General features: G+C 40.9%; 1 protein-coding gene across 1 annotated transcript in view; it reads right to left on the reverse strand.

Annotated features, from left to right (window-relative positions):
• Window positions 1–15,802, reverse strand: part of septin12 (septin 12) — a 117,269-nt gene extending 101,467 nt beyond the window's left edge. The window contains exon 1 of the mRNA XM_033644104.2: window positions 15,606–15,802. Within this exon, the coding sequence (XP_033499995.2) occupies window positions 15,606–15,660 (55 nt within the window). The 5' untranslated portion in view covers window positions 15,661–15,802. The remainder of the gene's footprint in view (window positions 1–15,605) is intronic.
• Between the last annotated feature and the right edge of the window lie 10,977 nt (window positions 15,803–26,779).

A 26,779-nucleotide genomic window follows, 5' to 3' on the forward strand; every position in this document is an offset into this window, starting at 1 on the left:
GAGAAAACGCATAAGTAAGTGTCACGGGGAAATCACGGACTCCATAACAAACTATATAATAACAAATTAAAAATGGAGCAAAATTTTGCACGGGCTCGGCCCACTTGACATGCTGCTGTGTTGTGCTATGGCCAATTCACGTGCTGGAATTTGTCATTTACGTGACAACACCAGAACACAACACAGGCTCGCTTCACTGTGTGTACAGTGTCGTGCTGCGCTGCTGTGTGAGCAGCGTGTTTGACTGTGCTCAGTCTGTTGATGGTCATTGACACGCTGTCCATAATATAACTATGTCAGGTCAGGTCAGGGCCCCCCTAATATAATGGAGGGGAAACACTGAATCAAGCAAGAAGACTCATGATACCAGTTTTTCATTATATTGTAATCGCAATTGCAAATCGCGATATTGTCCACCAAAATCGCAATCCCACATTTTTATCAAATCGTGCAGCACTAATGTAAAGCATAACTTGTCATCTGACAAAGGCTCATGGGTTCCAGGGTTTACGGACTGTTTACCTGCCGGTCAAATGTAATTGGTTAATGCTACTTGGACAAATGGAAACCAGAACACTTCCGATACCAAAATCATGTCCCATAGCCAACAGATATTGCATACGTATTCAGATATCTGTTTATAGAGATTAGTTCCTACCTGAACAGCTTATGGCTCACAGCCTCTGTAGGCTCCAGGCAGGTTGGGGAGGGGTATGTATGTGCGTGTGTGTGAGTGTTGGGGGGAGGGTTGTGTGGACTTGGATGGGTTCGCTGAGGCTACAAGTGTGAACCTGCCCTCCATACAAAAGATAAGGAGTCCTTGTATCAGGTAATTGCTGGCACCCTGTCAAACACTGGGGAAATAATTATGGTGGCAGTGGTGCGCCCCGTCTCCACTCTGTTCTACCTGTGTGTGTGTGTGTGTGTGTGTGTGTGTGCTGGCTACGTTTGGCTCCACTCCCTCTGTGCTCACAGTTGTGCAGACCCTAATCCTCTCTTACACAATGCCAACTCAATCTGATAAAGAGAGATGCTCAAACTCTCTATCTCTCTCTCTTTCTTTCACACACACACACACACACACACACACACACACGCACACAAACACACATTAGCGCACACCATGCTAAATTCACTCAGCTATGTCTGAGTTTCTGGGAAAGTGTGTGTAGGCGTGTCTGTAGATGTGTGAGGCATCCTTTCATGGCCACTGCAGGTCAGTTCACTCTGAAAGGTGTGTATGCGTGTGTTTGTGTGTGTGTGACTCAGTGTATGTGATGCTAGCTTGCTTTCTGTATAAACAGTTTAATGTGCACATTCCCATGGTCTGTGCTTTATCTTCTCCCATTAAGCTGCTTTTATAAGCCCCTACAGGATGTTGGCCGCAACAACTAATGGAAATTCAACCAATTCTGTACGCCTTTGCAATTTGGTCCAATCACTGCAACTTTTCCAACTATTACTGCTGAAGAACATGCAAGGCAATTCACTGTTGTTCTGTATGAAATTTGGGGGGTAAACTGTTTGTAAAACTGTTTTGCACTATGTGGTAGTGTAGAAAGTGCTTTGAGTGGTCAGATGACTAGAACCATTTACCATGACAGGCTGTTGCATCCACATCTATTGTACATGCTGTAAACACCATACCCTGAATACTATCTTAAGTACAATAACCCCCATTAACAAGTTATATATGTCCATGGGAATGCACTGAACGGCTCTATTCTCTAGAATTAATATCTAATTGTGTGATTTCATCTATGCAGGTCATGTTTTTGTTACCTTCCATACACCTCAACAGTCACTAGTCAGTTAAAGCTGTGATGTTGTCAGTGCATAGTGACCAGCTAACTAATTATGGTCCTTTTAAATAATGGAATACACAACATTGCTTTCTTCATCTATCTGTTCATATGATGGCTTTTTGTCATTCAGAAAGAGGTTGCCCTTTGAAATTTAGCAGCTAGTGTGTGAGATGGAGCAATCCCTAATAAATTACCATCATGACCATGACGGAGTGAACCTTACAATAGGTCTTTTCAGCAGAATTCTGCTGCGTGTTGTATTAAGTCTGACGATGGACAATGACAAGATGTTAAGCTGGGATTTTTGCCGAATTCCTATTACTTCCCATGCTGTGTGTCAAGCATTCGACTGGATATTCATAATGCCATCTATGAATGTTAAAACTATAAAGAGGAAGCACTCGTCTCATTAACGTGGTTTTTCTTCAAACTTTTTTTTCCCAGTTGCATTTTTAAATTTGAAATGAGATATGAGAAGAATCTCCTCAGCTCGACTATGTTTGATGGTACTAAGAGATTTCTGAAAAAGCAGAACAAAATGTGCACATTTAACATCTCATTGTGCTGCTGCAGTCTTTTCATTCATCTGACAACATTCAATTTAAGCTTGCGCCATGTTAAAACACATGACATAAATGATTCAGGTCTCACCTCTACGGATTGCTTTAGTGACTTTTTTGAATGAAGTGCATGTCTGAAAAGGGCTAATGTCTGTTCGTGCTCTGAGGTCTATTAACACTGCAGTTGTTGCAGCTTTTGGCAAAAGGCCAGGCCACAGAAGAAGGAAAACATGGAATAACTGGCCTTCAGTTCAGCTGGTCAGATTCAGATTCCCTCCAAGAGGAAATCCATGCCGTGTGTGTGTGTGTGTGTGTGTGTGTGTGTGTGTGTGTGTGTGTGTGTGTGTGTTTGTGTGTGTGTGTGTTCATATACCTTTATCCATGTAAACACCACATGCCCTTACTAAATTAGAAAAGACGAGGGGAATTCTTCACAGCAAAACATGTCTACTATTGATTTCACAAACTGTGAAGGTAAAATGGCACACTTCCTGTGCAGTGTCTTTTTCTAGGAAAAGCACAGTTTCCACAAAAGCTTGAAGATTGACTTTGAGTGCATATATGATAATCAACTATTAGATGTACTGTTTTTTTTTTAAGTAACAGGTGACAATGAGGTTTTGGCCTCTAACTTTATGTAGTAGTAAAGCACAGTAGTGATTATTCCAATGTTACAATCAAAACACAAAATTCAAAAATATAATCTTGAGTATTTTGTAACAAAACATTAACAGACACTTAATATTTGGTGAGCAATCACAGTATATGCAAGAAAATCTACTCTGAAACTCACAGAACAGGTCATTCAAAGTCATTAATTAGAATTACCCCTCACAGTTGTATGCCTCCATGCACCAGTCAAGTTTCTTTTACAGTTTACATCCATGTCTGTGAAAACATATATGCTTCCCACACATCTTCCCCCCAGCAACACAAAAGATCTATACAATCAGCACACTTTCATGGTGGACACCCAAGATTAATCTCACCAATTCAGTATCTGACCAAATGTCTTCCCTTCTGTTCCTGATATATGACAATGAATAATGACCAGAAAAGTGAACCTTGAAAGTGAAAAGCTGACCTTCTGAAAATAAAACATAATCACTGCAACATTATATCCTATCAGACCTTTGTTTGAAATTTTGTTTGTGAGATCAAAGTGACCTTGACTTTTGAACTTCAACTACAAAATTCTTATCAGTTTATTCTGGAGTCAATGTGGACATTTGTGCCAAATTTGAGGAAACTACCTCAAGACCTTCTTGAGATATTGCATTCATGAGAATCAAACAAACACAAACTCTCAAACGCCACCAAAATCTAATCTGTTCATTGTTGAGTCCAAGTGGACATTTCTGCCAAATTCAAAGAAATTTCCTCAAGGGACTCTTACTTTCACAGAAATTGAACGGACGGACAGACGGACGGACAGAGAGATAGATGGAGAACTTGAAAACATAATGCCTCTGGTCGTTGGCAGATGTAGCAAAAAAAAAAGAAGAAGAAGAAACCTCTTAATTGGTATCTACAGAACTTTGATCCCTTTGTGATTTTAATATAGTTTAATTTTTCCTACAATTAACAGCTTTCATTAAGTTTTACAAGTGCTGCATTGTGCCGTTGGACATCTTAATGGGGCGGCAGTAGCTCAGTCCATAGGGACTTGGGTTGGGAACCGGAGGGTCGCCTGTTCGAGTCTCCGTCCAGGTGTAGGAATTGGCATATACTACAGGTCACTAAGAAAACCCAGAATATTACATCATTTAGAAAAATATACTTTATCTCCACATGTGTAGTAAACCACACAATGTTATGTTGCAGTAGGGATGGGAATAAAACTGAGGAAAGCATTCTCTAAATCCTTAACAAAATTAAACCCTGACTAACTAACCCTGTGTTGATTTGGGAACCAGTAAGCACTGGGAGGATGGGGGGCTGTCCTGTGGACACATGAGGGGATGCTGAGTCTGGGCATGTCCACGTCCAACCCCCCCTTGTCTGCACATTCCACAAAGGTAGAACTCTGACAGACAAGGCAGCATGTTCATTGACACGTGTAAACACACACACACACACACACACACACACACACAAACCCACAGAGAGTTCGCCAGAGAGTTATGTTGAGTAAAGTGCACACTGTGACCAACTGCTGCCACACTTGCAGCAACAACACGGTGCAGACGGTCAGTCACTCTCTCTCAGCCACACACACACACACACACACACGCAAACACATTAAAACAACTTCCACTTACTAAAAGCACATCTGGAAGACACATTCCAAGCAGATGGTTGCAATGTTGTAACACTGAAAATAACACAGTGCCTAAGGACTCATAAACATGCACACACACACATGCAAAGAGTGAGATGTCTGGCTACTATTTGCCTCATAAGCACCTGTTGCCTGAAAAATATTAGACAGAAACTGGAGTCTATTAAAGGGACAGTGTGTCCAAAGTTTAACTGCCAGGGTTTCATGCCTGTTAAGAAAAGGAAAGAACAGCACAGCAGTTACAGGCAGATGTTGTATATATAAATATTTTCAATTACTACTTCAATTAATCCACATTAGGTACGAATTTCCAACTGCACACCAGTACAGTGAATGTGAATGGCATTGTCTCTGTTGTGGACAAAGCAGTAACATATCAAAATATTACTAAGAATGATTCACAGACCTCACTACACAGTTTTCAAGGGCAAGATAATCATAGCTACAACTTTTAACAGCTACCTTTTAAATTTGCAGGGTGATTAGTTTCCATTCTTTAGTTTTTTATGAATTCTAATAACATTAGTCTGCTTCTTCAAGGCAGTAATTTCAAGCCATTATTCTGCCTTTCTGTTCTGTATGAAAGGTATAATCATGGAATGGGGTGCACAGAGTTAAGTCGTGGAGGTAGTAACAGCGCCAAAACTATGTCTGTATTCAAAGCAGCTGGCAGGCCGGGATCATGGGCAGCATGGGTGTGACGTTTTGACAACGTGTTATGCATGCAACCAACTGCAATCAACAACCAGGAGATTTAAAAGGTAGCTGATAGCAGTTAGCACCTAACTCAAAGGAGAAGAACAGCAGCTGCAAATTAGGGAAGTAACAAGGTCCGGGAGCTCCTTACCCTCCGAACAAAGGACGAGATCAGCCGCCCGAAAAAAGGAGGAAATCAGCCGCCATATGATAGAGACAGTATGCCATTGTTATGGGAGGCAGTAGCTCAGTCCATAAGGACTTGGCTTGGGAACTGGAGGGGCAAGTTAGTTAGTTCAAGTCCTGGTCCAGACCAAATAAGAAGTCTAGACTTCTGGAGAGGTGACAGTTGACCTTCTGGGCATTGCTGAGATACCCTTGAGCAAGACACAAACCCCCAACTGCTTGGGGTGCCTCTCCATGGGCAGCCCCTTCACGCTGCCATTTATTCATTTTATGTATGTATGGCTATGTGTATGACAAATTTAATTTCCCCTTGGAGATTAATAGAGTATATCTTATACTATATCATATATCTTACAATAGATCTATCTTCTTTTTCTTCTTCATACTGTTTATAAAGCATTGCCTATGCATGTTATATGTCAAAACAGAGGCCGACACTGTTGTGTTGCATCATGCCTCTTTTGCTTTGGGGATGCCAGCATTCTGTCTAAAATCACACACTGGTGACATGATGCCGCTGCTGTTTGATTATGAGTAAAATGCAAAGGAGACATAAATAAGGGACTTCATAGTGGCCCTACAGCGCGACCTGTGTGTCAAAAGGGCTAATGTTTGTTTTGCAAAGGTTTCTTAGGAATTTTAGTCTTATTGTTGTCATGATTCTGAGGCTACAGCTGTTGCCATCCAGTATTACAGGTGCTGTTCCCCTCTTTTGTGAGGTTAGCAGAAAGCCTACTTAATTCCTGTATGCCAAGATTTAAGAGATGTTTCCATGACCTTTTCCACTATTTTCGTTGCCTGACGAATTTTCAGTGAGACTGCAGATGAATTTAGTCTTTTTTTTTCTTCAAAAACCAGTAACATTAGCTAAAATGCTTAATGGAAGATGCTGTGTATCACTACAATGGGTCAAGCAGCTATATAAACTACAGATGAGATATTTCAGGGTGCTGAAGGACACCATGAGGGAATTTCTTTAAATTTGGGACCAATATACACTTTGAGTCAAGGATGAACTGATCAGAATTTGATGGTTGAAAGTCAAAGGTCAATGTGTCTCGTAGGATAAAATGATCAATTGATGACATTTTGTATCAAAAGATCAAAGGTCAACTTCACAGTGACATCATTATTATCTGCAAAAACACTTTTCTGGCCATTATTCAGCATCATATCTCAGGAACAGAAGGGAGACATTTGGTCAGATACTGACTTGGTTACACTCATCTTGGATGTCCACCTTGAAACTGTGCTGTAGATTGTCTGTGCTGCCTGGAGATGAGGGGTTAGATATGTGTGAAGCATCCATGTTTTTGCAACTTAAGATTAAGATTCACAGATGCATACAACCAAGGCACTAATTCTATTCTTTAAGTACCAGCAAATGGATATAGTTGAGGAATATTTGAATACAAATGGGTCCGCATAGGTGTGCTCTGGGAAAATTCAAACCTGAGATCATGATACTGAATTTGAACCTTCCTGTTTTTTTTTCTTTATACTTTCCCTGCAGTAATGGTTTTGTGTCCGCTCTCTCACTGGTTCATTAGAACTGATCCAGTGTGTCTTAAGGGCGTGACAACTCCAGACATGTCTGGGTACCAGGCAGCCCGCACTGATGTCGCGCCAAGTTCTGATCCATTATGGAAAAATGACTTGGCGGCAAGACACATTAAGTGCTACCTGTGTGTGTGTGTGTGTGTGTGTGTGTGTGTGTGTGTGTGTGATCATGGGCTCAAGACAGAGAGGGATTTAGGCTGATGAGCTGGAAACACTTGTTCATGAGATCTGGGGAAAGTGTGTGTGCAAAATACGAGTGTATGCGCATTACTGCCTGTATAGCTCTCTGTTCTTTTATTTTGTATTAATGGCAAACCGAAAACACAATCAAACTGGTGACTCTCGTTAGTGTTTGTGCTCCACTGCGTTGATACAGGCTGGAATGTACCACTTGTCATGAGCAAAGACAACAAGCTCTGTGTGTGTGTGTGTGTGTGTGTGTATGGGTGAGTGTGGATGTGTGCGTGTGCGTGTGGTGTGGTGTGGTGTGAGTGAGTGTGAGTGTGGTGTGTGGTCACTGGGTCAGTAAGTCATGGGACCCCCTCTGATCTTTGCAGGGTTCGCGCCCTGCCGGAGTGCAGTACCAGGATGTGACAGGACTGTGAGGGGCAGCTCTTGGCCCCCCTGACCTCCTCTAATCTCCCATGTCACTAAAAGGCCCCAACGCCCTCCTGTCTCTCCCTCCAATCAAGTAAACACCATCCACTGCCTCTACTTAGTCTGCTGATTCACACAAGTAACTCCTGTGTTTGTCCCCACCTTTGAAAATATACTCCTGACTATGAAACAGTCCTTACACTCAAATGCCATTTAGTGTTATTTCCAGAAAAAAGTTAGTCTACACAAATAATATAATATATAGGGTTGGGTATCAGCGGTACTCAGGACAGTCCTACAAGTCCAAAATTATTCAGTTTCAGTTATCACATTGGCATTGAAGGTGTGTTGATGGATTAACGTCATCAACTTATGCACTGAGAAACATGCAAGAAAATGTTCCACCTTGAAAGTTGCTGGTAGCTGCTGGCAGTAGCCTTTGAACTACTGTGTGAATTCAATTATTTTTCTCAGCCTATAGCTGCTGCTAGAGGCAGCAAAACATCCTTTAATTTTATGGTTATAGTTTACTAATGTATGAACTGGGGTTACATAAGCCTCAAAACCTGTCACAACTCTTGCCCAGTAACCTCCATAATCAGGCCGGTGTGCTACAATCAGCTCCCGGGGATGGCAGGCCTAGGAACTGGGCATTTTGCTGTTTCATTTACAGAGTGGAGGATAAAATTATCAGAGGGTAAAACTACAAATAACTACAAATTTTCTGCTTGTTGCCAGGGGTTGGCAAACTAATGACTATCAGGATTGTGCCTCTTCCTCTCTAAAAGTGCAGCTGCAGGCTCCCAGTAAGCTACACTGTGTCATCTTTGAAGTGCAGAAGTGGAGAGAATAAAAGGGAGAATCCCTGAGCCCAACACTTGGTGCGTGACATCACTTACAACCTACCCATACAGTCACAGTTTCACATATGAAACTGTCAGCTCAAGATCTTATCCGTAAAATTTATTTCCCAGCCAGAGGGCAACATTAAAAACAGACGCTGTGCCCACCTGTCAATCACTACTTTTAATCTGTTTGCAAAAAGATAAACTGTTGTAATAAAGTGCACACTGAGTGTGTAACTCTCACACTGTCGATCACAGAAGCATTGATGAGAGGGTCTGAGAAACTATTGCACCTGTTATTACCAGCCATTTACACGCAGTACTAGATATTTATTACTTCCAAAAAAGCATCCAATGTGTTCCATAAGTCATATTCAAGGGTCTGACTCACTATATGTGCATGGGTAATTCTGTTCTGTCTTTCAAAGAGAACATTTATAGTGAACAATTCTGTAAAGTTTTAAATGCCAACATTATTTCAGTGTTTACAGTGTTTTTTACAATGTGGATCAAATCTTCTCCTCTGATTTGAGTGTAAAGACACACACAAAACTCCCTCTTTTTAATAGTGCTCCTTAAATAACATGCCTTTTACATGGTGGCTCCACTCCATCTGATTAAAACAGAAGTGGGCACTGGAGATGAGGCACCATCTTCCACCCAGCATTCCACAGCTGGCTGGCCAGCCCAGCATCAACAATTGCTCTCCTGTTACCAAATCAAATTTAGATCCGTCACGTCTGACTATTTCCCTACCATGGGGGCTCTCAACCCTAACCAAGTTGCAGGAGCAATCAGATTCACTGCCTCTAATACAGGATCATATGGAGCCTCTATAATTGCTACAGGTAGACTGAATCATTTCTTTAGCATAAAAGATCAAGTGCTGAAAGCTGAATAGCGTATGTTTCATTCTCAGTGTTAATTTATTCAATTACAACCTTACTCCAAAAATAGTTGGGACACTGTGTAAAACCGTAATGAAAAAAAGAATGCAATGATTACTAAATCCGATCTGACATAGTATGTTTAATTAAATACAGTACAAAGATATCTGATGTTCAAACTGGTAAGAATTTTATTTTTGGTAAATATAAACTCCATCTGAATTTGATGTCTGCAACATGTTCCAAAAAAGTTGGGACAGGGGCTACTCAAGACTGGGAAAGTTGTGCAATACTCAGAAACTCCTGCAACATTTCACAGGTAAACATGTTAATTAGAAACAGGTGACAGTATCATGGTTGAATATTAAAGGGGCAGTCTCAAAAGACTCAGTTGTGTACAAGCAAGGATGGTGCAACATTCACCACTTTGTGAAATGAATTGTGCAGGCATGCCCAGCAGTGTAAGAACAATGCTGCTCAATGTACATTTGCAAGGAATTTAGGAATTTCACCATCTATAATCCATAATATTAATTTATGATTCAGAGAATCTCTGCATGTAGGGGGTGTGGCCAAAAATCAATATCAAATTCCCACTAGCTTCAATTCTTCAGACAGCACTGCATTAAAAAACAACAAGACTGTATAAAGAATATTACTACACATGCCCAGGAACACTTTGGAAAACCATTGTCAGTGAAAACAGTTCATCACTGCATCTGCAAATGTACCAATCTATCTTAGTCTACCATGCAAAGTGAAAGCCATATATCAACAATATCCAGAAACACTGCAGATTTCTCTGAGCCTAAACTCATCTGAGATGGACTGACACAAAATGTGCTGTGGTGTGACTAGTCCACATTTAAAATTTGTTTGTGTTTGGAAATTTGTTGTTTTTGGAAATCATGGATGTAACTAGAGGAAAAGGACCATCTTGATTGTTACCAGCATCAAAGTTCAAAAGCCAGCATCTGTGATGAATGGGGGTGTGTTGGTGCCCATGGCATCATGGGTAACTTGCATCACTGCTGTTTGTGATTGCGTTTTCTAAATTACATCATGTGCACATTCAACATATTTTCAGTTGTATCTAAACACAAACTATTACACACACACACACAAAACAAGGTACCTTACCGTACCAAATTCAAGATACTAGCACCAGTACCAGTATTGATTTAAATGCAAGCAGTACCCAGCCCTAGCCACTTTTTGTACGTGTTACAACAGTGTGGCTTCATAGTAAAAGAGTACGGGGACTAGACTAACCTGCCTGATGTCCAGACCTGTCTCCACTGAAAATTTGTGGTATATTATGAAGTTCAAACTATGACAGCAGAGACCCCATATTCAGGTAGTCAACACAGTACCGCTTAAAAATATCAGTTTTACAAAAGGATAATTATGATTAATCTTTGTACAAATCTTTACTTTTATTTCTTTAGCTAGCTTTCATTTTTAAAGTCTAAAAATGTAATGACTGTTCTATGGCATCAGTTTCAAGTGTCAAATAGCCAACAGTTGTGCAAAAGCAGCTACAGTGGCGGTCTTCGGCCAAAGGCTACGCTAATTTGTTTAGAGGCACAGATCAACACCTGTCTAAACAGAGGAATGTGGAAAGAAAGTAAGAACGAAATGAGATGGGGCAGCTTTTGTTGTATTGTCCCTGCAGGGTCCCAGGACATGATGGATCACCCTGAGGAAGAACAAAGTCTGTTCATTCTGACATTCTTTCCTTCCCTCACTGTCCTCACTCTGAAGATGCTCATACGGGAGTTAAAGAAGCTGTTCTTCATTTTTCTTCTCTTTTGTTTATTCTCAAATTGTTACATTATCATCACTCAAAGCAATTGTATCCTGTGTAGGGTTATATTTGAATTCCAAATAAGTGATGACAGAAAATTGGAGGCGACAGAAAGCTTGCTGGCAAGTGGAAGAACACTCGCTGCTTGTGAAAGGTTGATCACATGACAGTCAGATCATATGTCATGTATTTTCCATGTCCACACCATGACATAAGACCAAGCTTTTGACAGTATTCACTTTGGACAGCATTTTCAAAAAGCTCTGTCTGGGCGGTAATATCACAGAAACCCCTGTTGTTGTTGTCTTTAGACATTATATTGTAAGAACGTTTTTTCTGGTTTTGCGTCAACAAATATGTTAATGACGTAGAGTGGACAATATCACTCGAAAGCAGATGACTAAAACCGGGTAAAAAAGAATATCCATTTCTAGCGCATTAAAGAACAACAAGTCCTCCAAATTTTACAACAAAATACATTGTTTGTCCATACCCTCTGGAACAGAAGTCTTTTCTATTCTGACACCCCCAGACAACAATGTCATCATCCATTGGGATGTTTCATTGTGGACATCGTCATATGTTGGGTAGACATCGCCCAACCCTAACGGATATGTTACAATTGTATGTTTCAAGTATCATATCAACATTTCTGAAGTGATGTAGTGTACGGGCTGACTTTGTCATCGGGAGATGGAGGTGATGGAGGATGGCACCTGCATGTAGGTGCGACACCTGCCAAGCTGCAGATCACCATTCCAACAAACAACAAAATCTATTTTTTAGCAAGTTATGGCTTCATATCCAGGGGCTTTTAGGTTACCAAATGTGGGTGTTTTTTAATGACCCATGCTGTGTTTCCACCTGTGATAGTGCCATGAAAAGCCATTGGCCTCTAGTTTCGCAGACCAGGCGCGGCAGAGGCGCAGCGCACCTGCGCTTCACCAACTGGGTGTGGCCAGGTGGATTTTGCAAGTTTGGCACACCGTGCGCGCTGGCGCAGCTACTCCTCTTTCCCACCTCTGTCCCTCCTACCTGCGCAAGTCGGAAAGAGGGAGGAGAGAAGGCGTGGAGTGGGTTTTACACACATCACACCAACCTTAAATGTGCCCCATGAAGGCGTAATGAGAGTTTACTCAATTCGCCATGGCAGAAGAGAGCAGCAGCGTCAGACAGCCAAACTTCTCCCAGGAGGAGACTGATGTTTTGGTCTGGGAGGTCCAAGCTCGCAGTGTCCGAATATACGGAACTGCGAGTAGACCTCCACAGGCTGATGATGCAAAGGTAGCCTGGGAGGAAGTCACCATAAGTGTAAATCAATGTTGCGATTCTCTCATGCACGCGCGCGCTCTCTCTTTCTCTCTCACAGTCTCACTCTGTTTCTTTTCTTTTGACTTTTCTAAGATGACAGATGCTGAATATATACTCCCTATCTGATGCTGTGGCTGTTTGTGGTTGGCTGAGAGGGATGTGAACTCAAATCAGGTTGGGTTTCCATAACGCGTGCCAAACGGTGCAAATCCCCTTTGATCTGACATCAGATGTGACGGGACAGTCGATATAGAAATACATTTATGTGCTGATTGCAGATAGTTGCATTGAATAGTGTTTTTTGGGGTATTTATTGCATCGTCAATGTGCCTGATATTGCACCGTGCCGGGAAACTAGAGCCCATTGTGTTTTTGCCATGATGTCACTGCGTTTCCTGCTGGGATAGTGTCATGAAAAGCAGTTGTTTTTTACCACAATATCACTACATTTCCTGCCAGGATAGTGCTACAAAAAGTGGTTGTTTTTATGGAGACATCACTACAATTCCTGCTGGGATAGTGTCATGAAAAGCAGTTGGTTTGAACTTCAACATCATTGTGTTTCTTGCCAAGATAGTGCCACGAAAAATCAGTAGTTTTTTACTGTGACATCACTGCATTTCCTGCCAGGATAATGCCATGAAAAGCATTTCTTTTTTATTGTGACATCACTGTGTGTCCTGTTGAGATAATGCCATGAAAAGCATTTCTTTTTTATTGTGACATCACTGTGTGTCCTGTTGAGATAATGCCATGAAAAGCATTTATTTTTTTACCGTGGCATCACTGCAGTGACCATGGCTTCCTGCAGGGATAGTGCCATGACAAGCAGTTGTTTTTTACTGTGACATCACTGTGTTTCCTGCTGAGATAGTGCCACAAAAGATCGGTCATTTTTACCAAGACATTACTGCTTTCCCTGCATGGATAGTGCCATAAAAAAATTGGTTGTTTTTTTATGGAGACATCACTGCAGATGAGAATTTGATTTTGATGAATAATCCTCAGTAATGTGGTTATAATAATTACATGGGCAAAGGCAAATAATACAATAGTAGAGCTGTTCGGTAAGTTCAGAAAATGACGTAATTTTCCTGTAATGCAGCCGTTAATATCACACTATCTATACAAAGTGATATATTTTTTTATGTTTACTTTTTTGTGGGATAGGTTTTGTGAGTTTACTTTCTAGTTAATTTCTTCATTTTCCCTTTAAGAGAAGTATTCACTTTTGTGTTACTGAAATGTTGAATACAGACTTTTTTGGAAAACAATAAAATTTAAAAAATCTAGGGATGTACAAATCACAGAAAAAAAACGTCAGTGCCAGCCATGCCTCAATTGATGTTAAGCAGAGAGACTTCAAATGTGTGCACTAAGTCAGAAATGAGACTAACAGCCAGCTCATTCACATAGTTGAATTTACTGCTTCTAAAAGATACTATTGTCTCCTTATGGGATGCTCTCTCTCTCTCTCTCTCTCTCTCACAGACACACACACACACACACACACACACACACACACCAAAGGGGCTCAAGGCTTTGCCTACACTATGTTATTAGTGCTGCTCTTTTACCTGCCCAGGCCATTTTACATCTGACTGCAGTAATTATACTGTAAGTCTCATTCAAAGGCACACTAAACCAAACATTATGAAGTGACTCAAACAATTTTTTGCTATGAAAAAGACAAAAATAATATTAATATTTTTTAAAGCACTGGCTTAGGATAGGGACATAACTTTAGATGGCTGTATTTTGAATGTATTTCACTGCCTATTTTAATAAAAAACATGCTTTTGAGGGTGTGATTTAATGAAACGTGAAAATAATCAACTTTGAAAAGCATGTTTTCTTTAAAATCGCCAAAATTACACCATTTATCATAGCCAGAAATTGAAAAACATAATTATCAATGGATTTTCAAATATCCGACGGTCCTTGATCATCATGTTTAGCAGTCTGAGGAGGAGCATCACAGATCGCTTTTTTCTTTTTTCATGCTTGAGCGCATCATGTTCAACTAATGCTTCCCAGAAAAAAACAGAACTAAATCTGAGCTTAACCCTTTGACACCTTCCAGAAACAAGGGTAAAAAGGCAGCAAGCAACTTAATAAGACCTGTCCCACAAATAGCAAAAAAAACAAACAATAGATTTAGAAAAACAAATTTTAACTGTGAAAAAAGAAAGGGAAAACTACACTAATTATTACTATATTGTTATTATTATTATTACTATTAAATATCTAAAATTATGTGCAGAATGAATGTAATATTTAAGCACTTTTTTCAGGTCATTTCCTTGTTTGTTGGTTTTTAACTTTACTGTTTACCAATTTTTTTGGTTTTACTTTTCTATTTTTTATTAATTTCTTGCAATTTTTTTGAGTAATTTCTTCTTTCGGTGCTCATTGCCTTCTTCCATATTTTTGAAGCTCAGGTTCAAAGGGCTAAGACAGTGATATTTTATCAAAATCACTTTATTCAAAATCGCTGACTTCAACTCCAGAATTCTGTCTTTAAACTTTCAAACATGAAAGGATAAGTTTTAAAATCTAATAACTATTTGTAGCTTCAGGGAGGGTCAAGATTGAAAATAAATAAATAAATAAAATCAAGTCCCAACCCAGCCACCCCCTTCCTGTGATAAGTAAAGAACAGTCTCTTGATTTTGATTTTTTTCTCCTCTTTCCCTGTGATCAACCAGTGTGGAAGTGGATGGACTAATCGTGCCCAGCTCTACTTTTAACGAACACTAAATACAATCTGATTTTTATTGCAGGCTACAGATGGTTGTTTGCATTTTAAAAGTCTGGGAAATTTCAGTGTACAGGCTATTTGCGTACCTGACTCCCACAGTCATTTTTCAGGAAAACCAGCCTTCACAAAAAGTACGTTTAGTAACGTTACCGTTTAGGCTGCTGTATGTAGCCCCCCCCCCCCATACAGACACGAGTTTTCACTTTGAACAGAGAAGGTGAAACAGCCTCAAGCTACAACTCCACATTTACATGCCAACGAAACAGGCAGCAGTAAAGTAATTTTAATAGGCTATTACAACCTACATACCTTCAAAATCTGATAAAATCCCTTCGAGGTGGTCATTCACGGAAAGTTCCGACATCCTGACTGAGTGCAGAAGGCTCCGTGATGCCGCTCCGAGCCAGATGAGATAAAACGGAACTCTCTGGGTAACTTGTATTCCCTATCAAAAAGAAACTACACTGGTCCGGGCTAATGTGTGCAGACAAGGAGCCGACTGCGCTGAGCTGTGTCCTGGCTGTCCTCTCTGTGCTGTGCGTGTCCTCGCTGCCTGAACTCCAGGAGCATCGGCGTGTCTGTAGCCCAGCCCCCCTCCTGCCCCCCTGCTCGGCTGCCTGCAGGATGCAGTCCGGACCCGGGGGTGACAGGGGGCGGAGGACGGACGGCTGTTGGGCGGAGCCGTATGCAACACCTGGAAAAAAAAAATACTCAGTCAAATTTCTCTTTCCTTTGCTGTCTTTCCTCCCCCGGCTGACTCCCCTCTAGTCAAAGGCGTCAGAAGGACTGAGAAGTGTCTGTCAGTTCAGAGTCTTACCCAGCAGGCTCACAGAAAAAGCCAGTCTAGCCCCTTGCCTACCGACACAGTGACCAACCATTTTCACTTAGGATGCTCCACATTGGTCTCAGGCAGGGGCGTAAATGTAGACATTGCAGGTAGTGCTGTTGCATTGGGGCCCATGAGGTTGAGGGCCAATAGAGAGAGTAGGCCCCTCAACAATGTGTTGGGAATGTGCCCTTATGAGTGATGAGTCATGTGACAAAACCATATGTGCATGATAGCATGCACTAGGGCCCATTGTAACTACCTTACATCAATGGTCAAAGGACCCAAGCTCTGGGAAAAGTGGTTTTGGGATGTATGTAGATAATGTTCAGATCAAGCAATCGTATGAGCTTTGTCGTGGATAGAGGAAGTCAAACCCCCTAACAGTGTCATTTGTTACAATTCTGCTGCTGATTTGTTAGCTTTGAGAGGTTAGACGTCAAGGGCCTGCCCTGATCTGCTCCTTGAGGTCTTGTGCAGTTTGTTAAGGATTGAGCTGCCAAGCAGTGGAATAAAGAAATGAGGATGGGCCCTAGTGCCCATTATTATGACGGCCCTATTGCACACTATCATGCATGTACTGTCAACAACATCAACACACACATTACCCAGCAAGCATCACTGCATATCTGACAAAAATATCAATGAAAGTAGGACATTAATTATTTGATTAAATTGTTTTTAGAGTATATTTATAGATTTTATAGCTCATATAGAAAAGTATTTAATTTTGTTTTAGATAGCTACTATTTAAAAATGAAAAATAAAACAAAACCGTGGGTGTGCCTTTTTTAAGGAAATGCATAAAGCAAATGGCTTTTATTTTGTTTGTTTTATCATTTATCTTTGAACACATATATTTCCAAGGTGGCAATCTGAATCACTTATAGGGCCCACTCTATACGGGCTCCTCAACCCCAGGGGCCCCAGAGCAGTCGCACTGCCTGCACTGTCTATATTTATGATCCTGCTATTAAGTAAGGTTTCTGTGGGCCTCAGGACACATGGGACTAGTCGGAAATGAAATCTCTGATAGAGTGGCTAATTTTATAAATAAAATTGAATTGAATTGAATTGAATTGAAGCTATTTTAAGAGAAACTATTGATTTGAATGTTCAGGTGGGAAAGTGTGAATGATTTAGCATTTGCCAAAGAAAAACAAGAGCTCAGTGGCAAAAAGAGTGGAAAGAAATGTGAAGGGGCATATGTTACTTCTCTCTGCAGCCCTCTGTAAGAGGATGATTAAATCTGGAAGAAGGGACGATGTTGTTTAAACAAGGCTGAGACTGGGGCATTGTGGTTTAGCCAGTTATTTAAAAGCCATAGCCAAGCATCCAGACGGTTTGTGTCAGTGTGGAGAATTGGAAACAGTCCAGCAAGATGTGCTCTCTTGTAACAAATACAGAAATGAAAGGCAACAGTTGTTAAGGAACCTGTCAGGTCTGGGTTTACCAGCTTTCTCCTGCAAATCTGTTTCTGTGTCTACTGATTGATAGAGTAGTCCTGAAATTTCTCCATGCTTCTGGGCTTTATTTGAAAATATAAGGTAAAGAGTAAACTCTTGCTGTGGAGGTTAGCATTACACTTTATTAGTGTACAGCCTGCCGGATCCTCATTAGAAGAAGTAGAAGAAGAAGAAGAAGAAAAAGAAGGATGCTCCACACTGTAAAACATTAGTGATGGGCAGACCAATTCTTTTCAGAATCCGTTCCTTTCAGTTCAAACATATAAATGTATCAAACCTTTTGAGTTTTAATGCTGTTTGTAAAATATGATGTCAGTCTCTCAATGTTACAGAAATGTCACTGGCGCTTTTTGAAGGGCAAGGTAGCAGACGTCCCAGTAAAGGCCAAAACACACCGACAGCGAATGCTGCACATCAGAAAATATGATCTTATTACTTTCAATGTAAAACCCCACATCCACGGCGGCTAGACGTGCGTTGGCGCTACTGGACATGCTGCCCCAAGGCACTTTACACCACTGTCCTATTTCTGGCCTCTCCGTCCCGGGAATTAAATGTATTTTTTCCCCCACTCACTCTTCTGCTTGTACATACGGGCTCCCGCTGCAGCTCTTTTCTCTGCTCCTATGGCAGCTTGACTCCTCTCCTCACCCCTGATGCGTAAAGATAACACTGTAGCTGTTACTGTCTTGTATATGACAAAGAATGGCTGAGGAGAGAAACTCGTTGAGGTTGATAAATATCTCGAGCTCAGCAACGTACAGTCCTATCATTAAAAAGACAATGTCCAAAAAGATATTGCCTGGTGAGTCATAGCTCTGGAGATGGGCTCGTCAGGTGAGAAATCAAGTTTAGTTAGGGGCTGTCCACACATGATTTTAAGCTAATGCAGAGGTGGAGGAAGAACAGATCTTTCAGTAAAAGTAGCAATAACTTTGCATGGTTGTTTGTTGACAAGCTGCAGTGCAACATGTCTAGTGTGTGCCAGGGGTGGCACTTGACGTGCTGCACATTACGCACCGTGGTGGCACCGGTGTGATTTACCTCTGCAGCCTTTTGCTGCATTCATGTTGTATTGGACCAATCTGAAAAATTAAAGATGATCATATTCAGTGGCTCACCAGATGCATTTCATTTGCTCTTTGTTATCAACATGTTGTTTCAGCACTGAGCAATAAAATTTAACAGCACATCTTCTTTGAAACATCCATGTTGTTCCCACATTACAACTTAAAGCTCATAAACATACCGAAGTCAGAAGAACAAACATCTGAGGAGCACATAAATGCACCACTGGCCGTGGCTGGTGAAGGTCTCGAATAGATGTGATTAAATCAGTCCTCACTCGTTATTCAGGGCCATTGCTGCACTACATTATGACACATTACAGATTCATGAGCACTTGGACATTGTACAGGCTGACCCAGTTCATCACTGACAATCTATATCATATAGGAATTTAGTGATGAGAACTAATCTTTTCACCTTTTATTGATTTAATGTAAATAATTGCTGGAGTTTTCTTAATTTCCAAAAGCTTAATTAAAATCTTGTTTTCATTTTGAGAATCATTTCATAACTTATAAACATGAGTTCTTCTGACTTGATGTCATGTGAACAGCGGTGTCATCATCCTCTCTTTATGTATCTGCTCTTTCAGGAGGTTTATTTCCCCTCATGTTTTTATACTTTCCATTTTTTCTTGTAGTTTGAAGGAAGAAAATGCTGCGGACTGGATGTAGATTTTGTGTGCACACTCATATTCCCCAGAGGATGAACTTTTGTCTCTTTGGACTGAGTTAGGAGATTACTGCTTTTATTGTATTTTCACAGGTAGTAAGAACTGATTTCTCTGAAAGACAGTCAACATTCCTCACCTTAAGAAACACCCAGTCAGATGATTTCGTTCCAATAATAATTAGTTCTTAATGTCCGGAAGTCAATAATTCCTTTTTTTCTGGTAACATGCTGAACAAAGTTGCAGTGTATTTGTCTTTATTGACACATTACTTTAGTTCAACCTCATTCAGTGTAACAACCAGACACTCAAAGTAGCTTACTCACTAAACCCGAACTGAAGGACACACACACACACACACAGACACAGACACACACGCACACACACACACACACAGACACCACCCTCTGTTCATATCATGAAAAGCCACTGTGGCATTAATCCTCCCTGGTTCAGAGCCACAGGGCTAATGAGAGCCCCCCGACCCAACAGGAGTGTGTGTGTGTGTGTGTGTGTGTGTGTTTTGTGGTGGCTGTGGGAATTTAGTCACATGGGTTTGGCTCCTCTCTCTCTCTCTCTCTCTCTCTCTCTCTCTCTCTCTCTCTCTCTCTCTCTCTCTCTGTGGCTGCTTAATTGCCCTGTTTCCTGTGATATGCTCGATAGTTCCAGACGGTGCATCTGTGTCTATATACATGTGTGAGTGCGACTACAACTCTGTGTGTGTGTGTCTGTGTGTGTGTGTGTGTGTGTGTGTGTGTGTGTGTGTGTGTGTGTGGGTGTGTGTGTGTATGTGTATGTGGTGTCTGTGTGTGTGTCTGTGTCTGTGTCTGCATGCTCGTGCTCCAACTCGCCTGAAGGAATCCTCTTGTGCAGTGCTTGATGTCTGCAGTGAATTGTCAGGGCCAAAGTATTCAGGCACCACATACCAGAGCAATTTAGATAGATGGGCTCGTAGTTATGATGGAATATGATACATGAAGAGTAGAATCAGATTTAGGAGAACCTTTTTTTCTGATAACCTGGGTGTTATTTTTTACAGTTCTCCCCATCATGTCCATTAAATATGATCACACTTCACCCACGAGCATAATTGCAGAGCATGGCAGCTCCTATACCCTGCTCTGCAACATGTGCATTGGGGTGAAGAAACACTGGTTTTTAACAGGTTTTAACAAGTTAATTTTAACACAAATATCTGAAATGTTTTTGGGTGCGGAATCAAAAGTCATACATAATAAAGCCAAACAATAATAAAAAAAAGCCATCAACTAATTTGTTTAGCAGCTATTCCAAAGGATCTTCAAACATTTAGGGAATACTAAGGGATGTAACAGCTGACCAGCTCTTTACTCAGACAAGGATACAGGAGAGGTCAATGGTCATTGACCAAGCTCTGCCTCCAATGCACACTGGGATGGTTTGCAGCCAAGAGTGAAGCGGCTGGAATGAGAGTCAGTGCCTTTAATTCTGAGGCCATGGTACTCTGCAAGAAAATGATAGATTGCCGCCTTCAGGTTTGTATTGAACAGCTGCCCCAGGTGAAGGAGTTTAAGTATCTTGAGGTCTTGTTTACAAGTGAGGGTAAGATGGACCAGCTGATAGACAGATGAATCGGTGCCATGCTGGCAGTGAGGCGTTAAAGTCTGTTAGTGCACGGTGAAGGGGAGTTGAGCCTGAAGGTAAAGCTCTCAATATACCAGTTGATCCTTGTCCTGAACTTTACATATGAGCTTTGGTTAATGGCAAAAAAGATCACAAATGCAAGTAGTCAAAATGAAATTCTTTAATAAGTTGGCCAGGCTTATTCTTAGAGATGCTGTGAAGAGCAGTGTTGGGCTACTTGGTAAATGTAGTGAGCTAAGCTACTGGTTACCCAACATCAAAATATCAGAAAAGCTATCAGCAAAACAAATTGGCAGGCAAAATATGTTCAGTTGAATTGTTTATCATAAAACAACAGACTTATGTTAAAACTTTTTTTTCTTTTCTTTTCTCTTTTTATCTTAAAGACTTAGGTTTCTAGTTTCGCAGACCGAGCGAGGCGGAGGCGCAGCGCACCTGCGCTTCGCCAACTGGGTGTGGCCAGGCGGATTTTGCAAGTTTGGCACACCCTGCGCGCTGGCGCAGCTACTCCTCTTTCCCACCTCCGTCCCTCCTGCCTGCACAAGTCGGAAAGGGGAGGAGAGAAGGCATGGAGTGGGTTTTACACACATCACACCAATCAAATGAGCCCCTCTCCTCGCCCTTAAATGCGCCACGCAAAGGCGTAATGAGAGTTTACTAAATTCGCCATGGCAGAAGAGAGCAGCAGCGTCAGACGGCCAAACTTCTCCCAGGAGTCCTGGGAGAAGTTTGGCCAGTCCTGGGCCAGGAGGAAACTGATGTTTTGGTCCGGGAGGTCTGCTCACAGTGTCCAAATATACGGAACTGCGAGCAGACCTCCACAGGCTGATGATGCAAAGGTAGCCTGGGAGGAGGTCACCACAATTGTAGATCAATGTTGCGCTTCTCTCATGCGCGCGCGCTCTCTCTCTTTCTGTCTCGCAGTCTCACTCTGTTTCTTTTCTTTTGACTTTTCTAAGATGACAGATGCTGAATATATACTCCCTATCTGATGCTGTGGCTGTTTGTGGTTGGCTGAGAGGGATGTGAACTCATTAGTTTGCAGCTGTGTTAATCAAATCAGGTTGGGTTTCCATTACGCGTGCCAAACGGTGCCAATCCCCTTTGATCTGACATCAGATGTGACGGGACAGTCGATATAGAGATACATTTATGTGCTGATTGCAGATAGTTGCATTGAATAGTGGTTTTTGTGGGTATTTATTGCATTGTTAATGTGCCTGATATTCTGGAAACCTGCCTGTGAGGTTCTGGTGACGTGTGCGCACTGTCCGCCGGTCAGCCAAACTTCCACTTACACTGGCTGCGCTCCCCCTGTGCTGACAGTAGACATGGTTTCAGCTGGCGAGCTTTTAGCGCACCTTTGGCGAAGCCTTTTGGCACGAAACTGTCACTGTGCCAAGCTGGATCTGTCGACACCTCCCCCTGCTGCGCCTATTTAATGTATTTCTCTATCTCGACCTCTTTTAGTAGGCTATCTGGATATGCCAGTAATTCAAAAACAGAATTCCACAAAAACAAAATTCACTCAAAACAACTATAATAAATAAGACAGTAATATAAACAATAAAAACAACACACTTAAATGACAACATTTCTTTCTTTGAGACATTAGAACATGAACAAATGTCCTGCAAATGACACATCATCTTGGCCCTTGTTGTGTCTATTTCTCCAGTGTCCACTGTAAATATACTTAATATATACAGTCTATGGCACAAGAGAGACACATCAAGTAGTGCAATGTAGCCAATCAGGAAGAGGAAGAGTAGGGCAGGTCTTGCCAAGAAGAGCTAATAGTGAAGCAGCGAGCAGAATAAAGTGAAGGATAGTTATGTGATGTCACGCAGAAGTGCTTCCCTTGTCCACATGCCTCAGTGTGGAGCTGGTGTTAGACACATTACTTATCCTCAGTTCTATTATCCTTACTTTTATCCAGACCTCTGCAGAAAAAATGTCTGCTGCACTTCAGCTATTGTGCTACTCAGTTAATTAATCAACCTCCCTACTGAAAAGCTATTTGACTCAGAAAATAGTGACGTTACCACCATGCTCCTGAGAAATTAGCTAAGTTAGAAACATCACTACTTGTAGTGATGCTGCTGCCCAACACTGGTGAAGAGCACAGCTAGGAGGGGACCCCACTGCAGCCCCATAACCAGAAAAAAATGTTTACTTTGTTTGTTTCGGGAATACCATAAATACGTTACATTTGCATGTTTCATATGTACCATTGGCCTGGTAAAACCATCCTGATGATGTGAGCTCAACATTGTGTTTTGCTCTCTGTATCGCTCTGGACATTTTTAATAGGTGGAAGTACTCACCTTGACAAACTCTCTCAGCCAGTCAGCATAACAAAACCCCAGGGAACATCGTCTTCATCACCAATAAAGCCAATTGAATTTTTTTTTTGCCAATTCCAGTCAGCAGAACGGTAAAAATGTCTTTTCCTCCAAGAAACCCTGCATGTGCATGCTCTTGTTCTTGTCGAACTGTTGTCATTGACTCTATTTCTGCAATAACTTCACTTATTGCTGTGTTTATTCTACTAACATTAGAGTAAGCGCTTGTGGCTTCGGGAGCTGCCATTACTGTTCTGCAAGCTGCGGCCTGTATTTCGTCATCAGCTACAACACAGTCCCTGATTTGCTGCTTATGTTGTCAGCTACGGTGCGGATCGCTGTTTGTTTTGCTGTTGGTTTTTTTTTACCAAGAAATTGTGGCATTTTCCAAGTGGAATTGTACCCCCAAAACAATATATTTTAAGTCAAAACATGATCTTTCCTAACCTTTTGTGTCTAAACCTAAAGACAAGTTAAATACAGCATTGTTGAAACGTAAAAGTTTCATCATATCAGCTACATAATGACATACAAATGTAATTTATGGTTTGCAGAAACGTACCATGCCAACAATTTTGTTTTGGTGACTGGGTTGCCTAAAGGCCATTTGAGTTCCATTAAAGAGTATGAAGTAGACTGGCTCTACTTTAAAACTGTCTTGAGATAACTTTTGTAATGATTTGGTGCTATATAAATAAAATTTACCTGACTCGAGGTTGTTTGGGGATCTAATGAGGATGTGTGCATTATACACTCCTTTTGTATCTAATGCAGTAAAGGTTTCAGTAACTAGGAAAGATAGCATTAAAAAAAAAAACTTAAACTCTTCTCTTTCTTTCAGAGACCACTGGAACCATTCAGAAAATAAAGTAAATGTTGAGAAGTTCAGTTATTGATGAGTGGACACTCTTCTCTTTTGGAGACCCATTTTATTATTTAAGATGATTAGACAGCTGTATTCTGACATGAAACTCTTACCTGAAGCACCTTTATAGTGCATAAACAGCTGCTCAGTGGCCTTGTAAAAGATAATAATAAATTCCTAACCTCACACACTGCACACATACTGTACAGCATATATGGACTGTGCATATTTAAACCATTTTACACATCTGTCCAACCTGTCTGGTGATACGAATATATCTAGAAACATTACGAATTAAGACTTTACCCAGTGTGGGTCTGGGTGGTTTTCAGTTTTAAAAAAGCATTCCTAAGGCTTTCACTTTTTCCACTGGTAGAAAGATTTAACATTAGAAGCTGAATAAGCTTTATTAGCAATACTGATGTCTAAATATTTTAGAATCGAAACATGCCAAACTCTTTTTTTCTTGCATTCTTACATTTAATGGTATACAGAGTGATCATGACTCAAAAGTGTGTTTATACCTGCAATTTTACAGTTGTAATTGAAAAATGTCTCATCTGACTGTCTAAAAATGATGGAATGGTCTTGCAAATGTTCATTTTAAACTTTGTGTCTCTGAGGTACTTCAAAGAACTTTGTGGAACATCAATGAAGTGCCTTTAAGAACTTAATTATAGGTTTGTAAAAGACACCATTCATCAATCACAAAGGTACTGTAAATGCTGCACTGCAAATTGTTGGCTATCCAATGAATATCTTTTATGTTAAGTATTTCAATTAAGGCACTGGAGTCTTGATGTGAAGTGTATGTAACAAAAACAAAACAAAAAACCCCCGAAATCTCAGAGGTCCACTTATTAGCTTTTAAGGCCTTCAGCTGCATGTCCAGCCTGGTCTCATAGAATAGGCTGTTCACATGCACTGTTAGTACCAAAGTAATGCACCAAAATTTGTACATTTCCCACGTTACAATGAACGAGTAATTCATGTGTAATTCATGTATATGGAAGGCTGCAATTACGTCACAAATGCACTGACATGAGTAAAGAGAAAAGTGGTCCCGAGTGGTCCAATTCGGCAGCGTGTTGGGACTTGACCTAGTACTTTGTTGAGAAACCAGTGTTCAGAACTGTGTCAAAATTTAACTGAACTTTGAGTCCTTTTAAGGTACGTCCTCATGTTTCTTTTGCTAAACCTAACCATAATCACTTCACTTACTTAAACCTCACCTCCACCAGGAAACATTACGTAACGTTATGTTAAGGATGTAATATAATTCATGGGGCGCTAATTTGTGCTGTTGTGTGTGCATTTTGAAAACATTCTGATTGGAAGTTCAGCCCAGCATGCAAGAAGGGAAACGGAAATGAGAAAAGTAAACAAAGAGCTAAAGTCCAGAGGGAGTGATACCAAAACAAACTTGTTACATAAGGTAAGATTATTTTTCTTCAGCCATTGAACCCTTTAGCAGAAACATTCATGATGGTTTATGTTATTGTTCACTGGTGCACAGTAAATATCCTCTGTTCTTTCAATCCTGGATTGTGCTGTTGATGTGCTAACTGGCTAACTAGTCTCAAGACGGTCTTCTGGATTCCCTTTATGAATGATGATTACAGACTACTGCCATCTGCTGGTGTGAAGCTGTAGTTTTTGCAGTGTGTTCATGTACAGCTTGTTTGCTGGGACATGGCGACATCAGGCAACACAGCAGGGGGGCTTCATTACTGCTAGTTCTCTGGAGTCACTTTGGTGTGCCTGGGCCTTATAGACTTTTGTTTCCCATATAAGACATATTAGACATAACCAAACTTGCACCCTTTTCACAACCAAACTGCAACCATTTATGACTGACTTTGCATTGGCATTGTTTTTGTGTTGCCGGCATGTAACTTTAACAAATTTGTGCCCACCACCACATATTGTGTTGTTTTGTTTAAGAGGTCCTTTTTATTTCACATATTTCTGAGACTGTGTTGACATGTCATGGTCTTCACTGAAGACTTCATTAAGTCTGTTAATTCACTGAATAAAGACCATGAGATGAAAACCGTGAAAGACAAATTTATATTTTCCTACACATATCATCCACAAAGTATTATCACAAATCTTTATACATTATCTATAGACCCAACTACATTAAATGATACCCAAAGTAAAACTTGGAAGAAAACAATGTATGTTTATAATAAATAATTACAAGGTTGACTTCAGCTGGATTTTATCATAATCTCATGAACTGCTTTTCTTTTTTTAAGTGTGGAATTGTAGAACCAATTATCATTTCACCCTCAAGGGGTTCCTGGAGGCCACCCAGGGAGATGTTCTTGCATCAGTTTGGGGCAGCCGCTCAACAGGCACTGGGAACCTATCATTAAACAGTGCACTATGTAGGCAGTAGTATGCAGTATTTAGTTTAATGATCAAACTCTACGTGACCCTTAGTAAGTGTACTTAATAGTCCATTTAAAGATCATTGCAATGTGCTTTCCACAACTCAAACAACTGGGGCTGACTTTAGTTAAATGGTATCACCACCCTGAATGCCTGACTTCATTTGCCACACAGTAATCCCTCAGGAAATTCTCAACTGCAAGTGTGTGTGTGTGTGTATATA

This window comes from Epinephelus lanceolatus, chromosome 18, assembly GCF_041903045.1.
Source record: "Epinephelus lanceolatus isolate andai-2023 chromosome 18, ASM4190304v1, whole genome shotgun sequence".
Lineage (NCBI taxonomy): Eukaryota > Metazoa > Chordata > Actinopteri > Perciformes > Serranidae > Epinephelus > Epinephelus lanceolatus.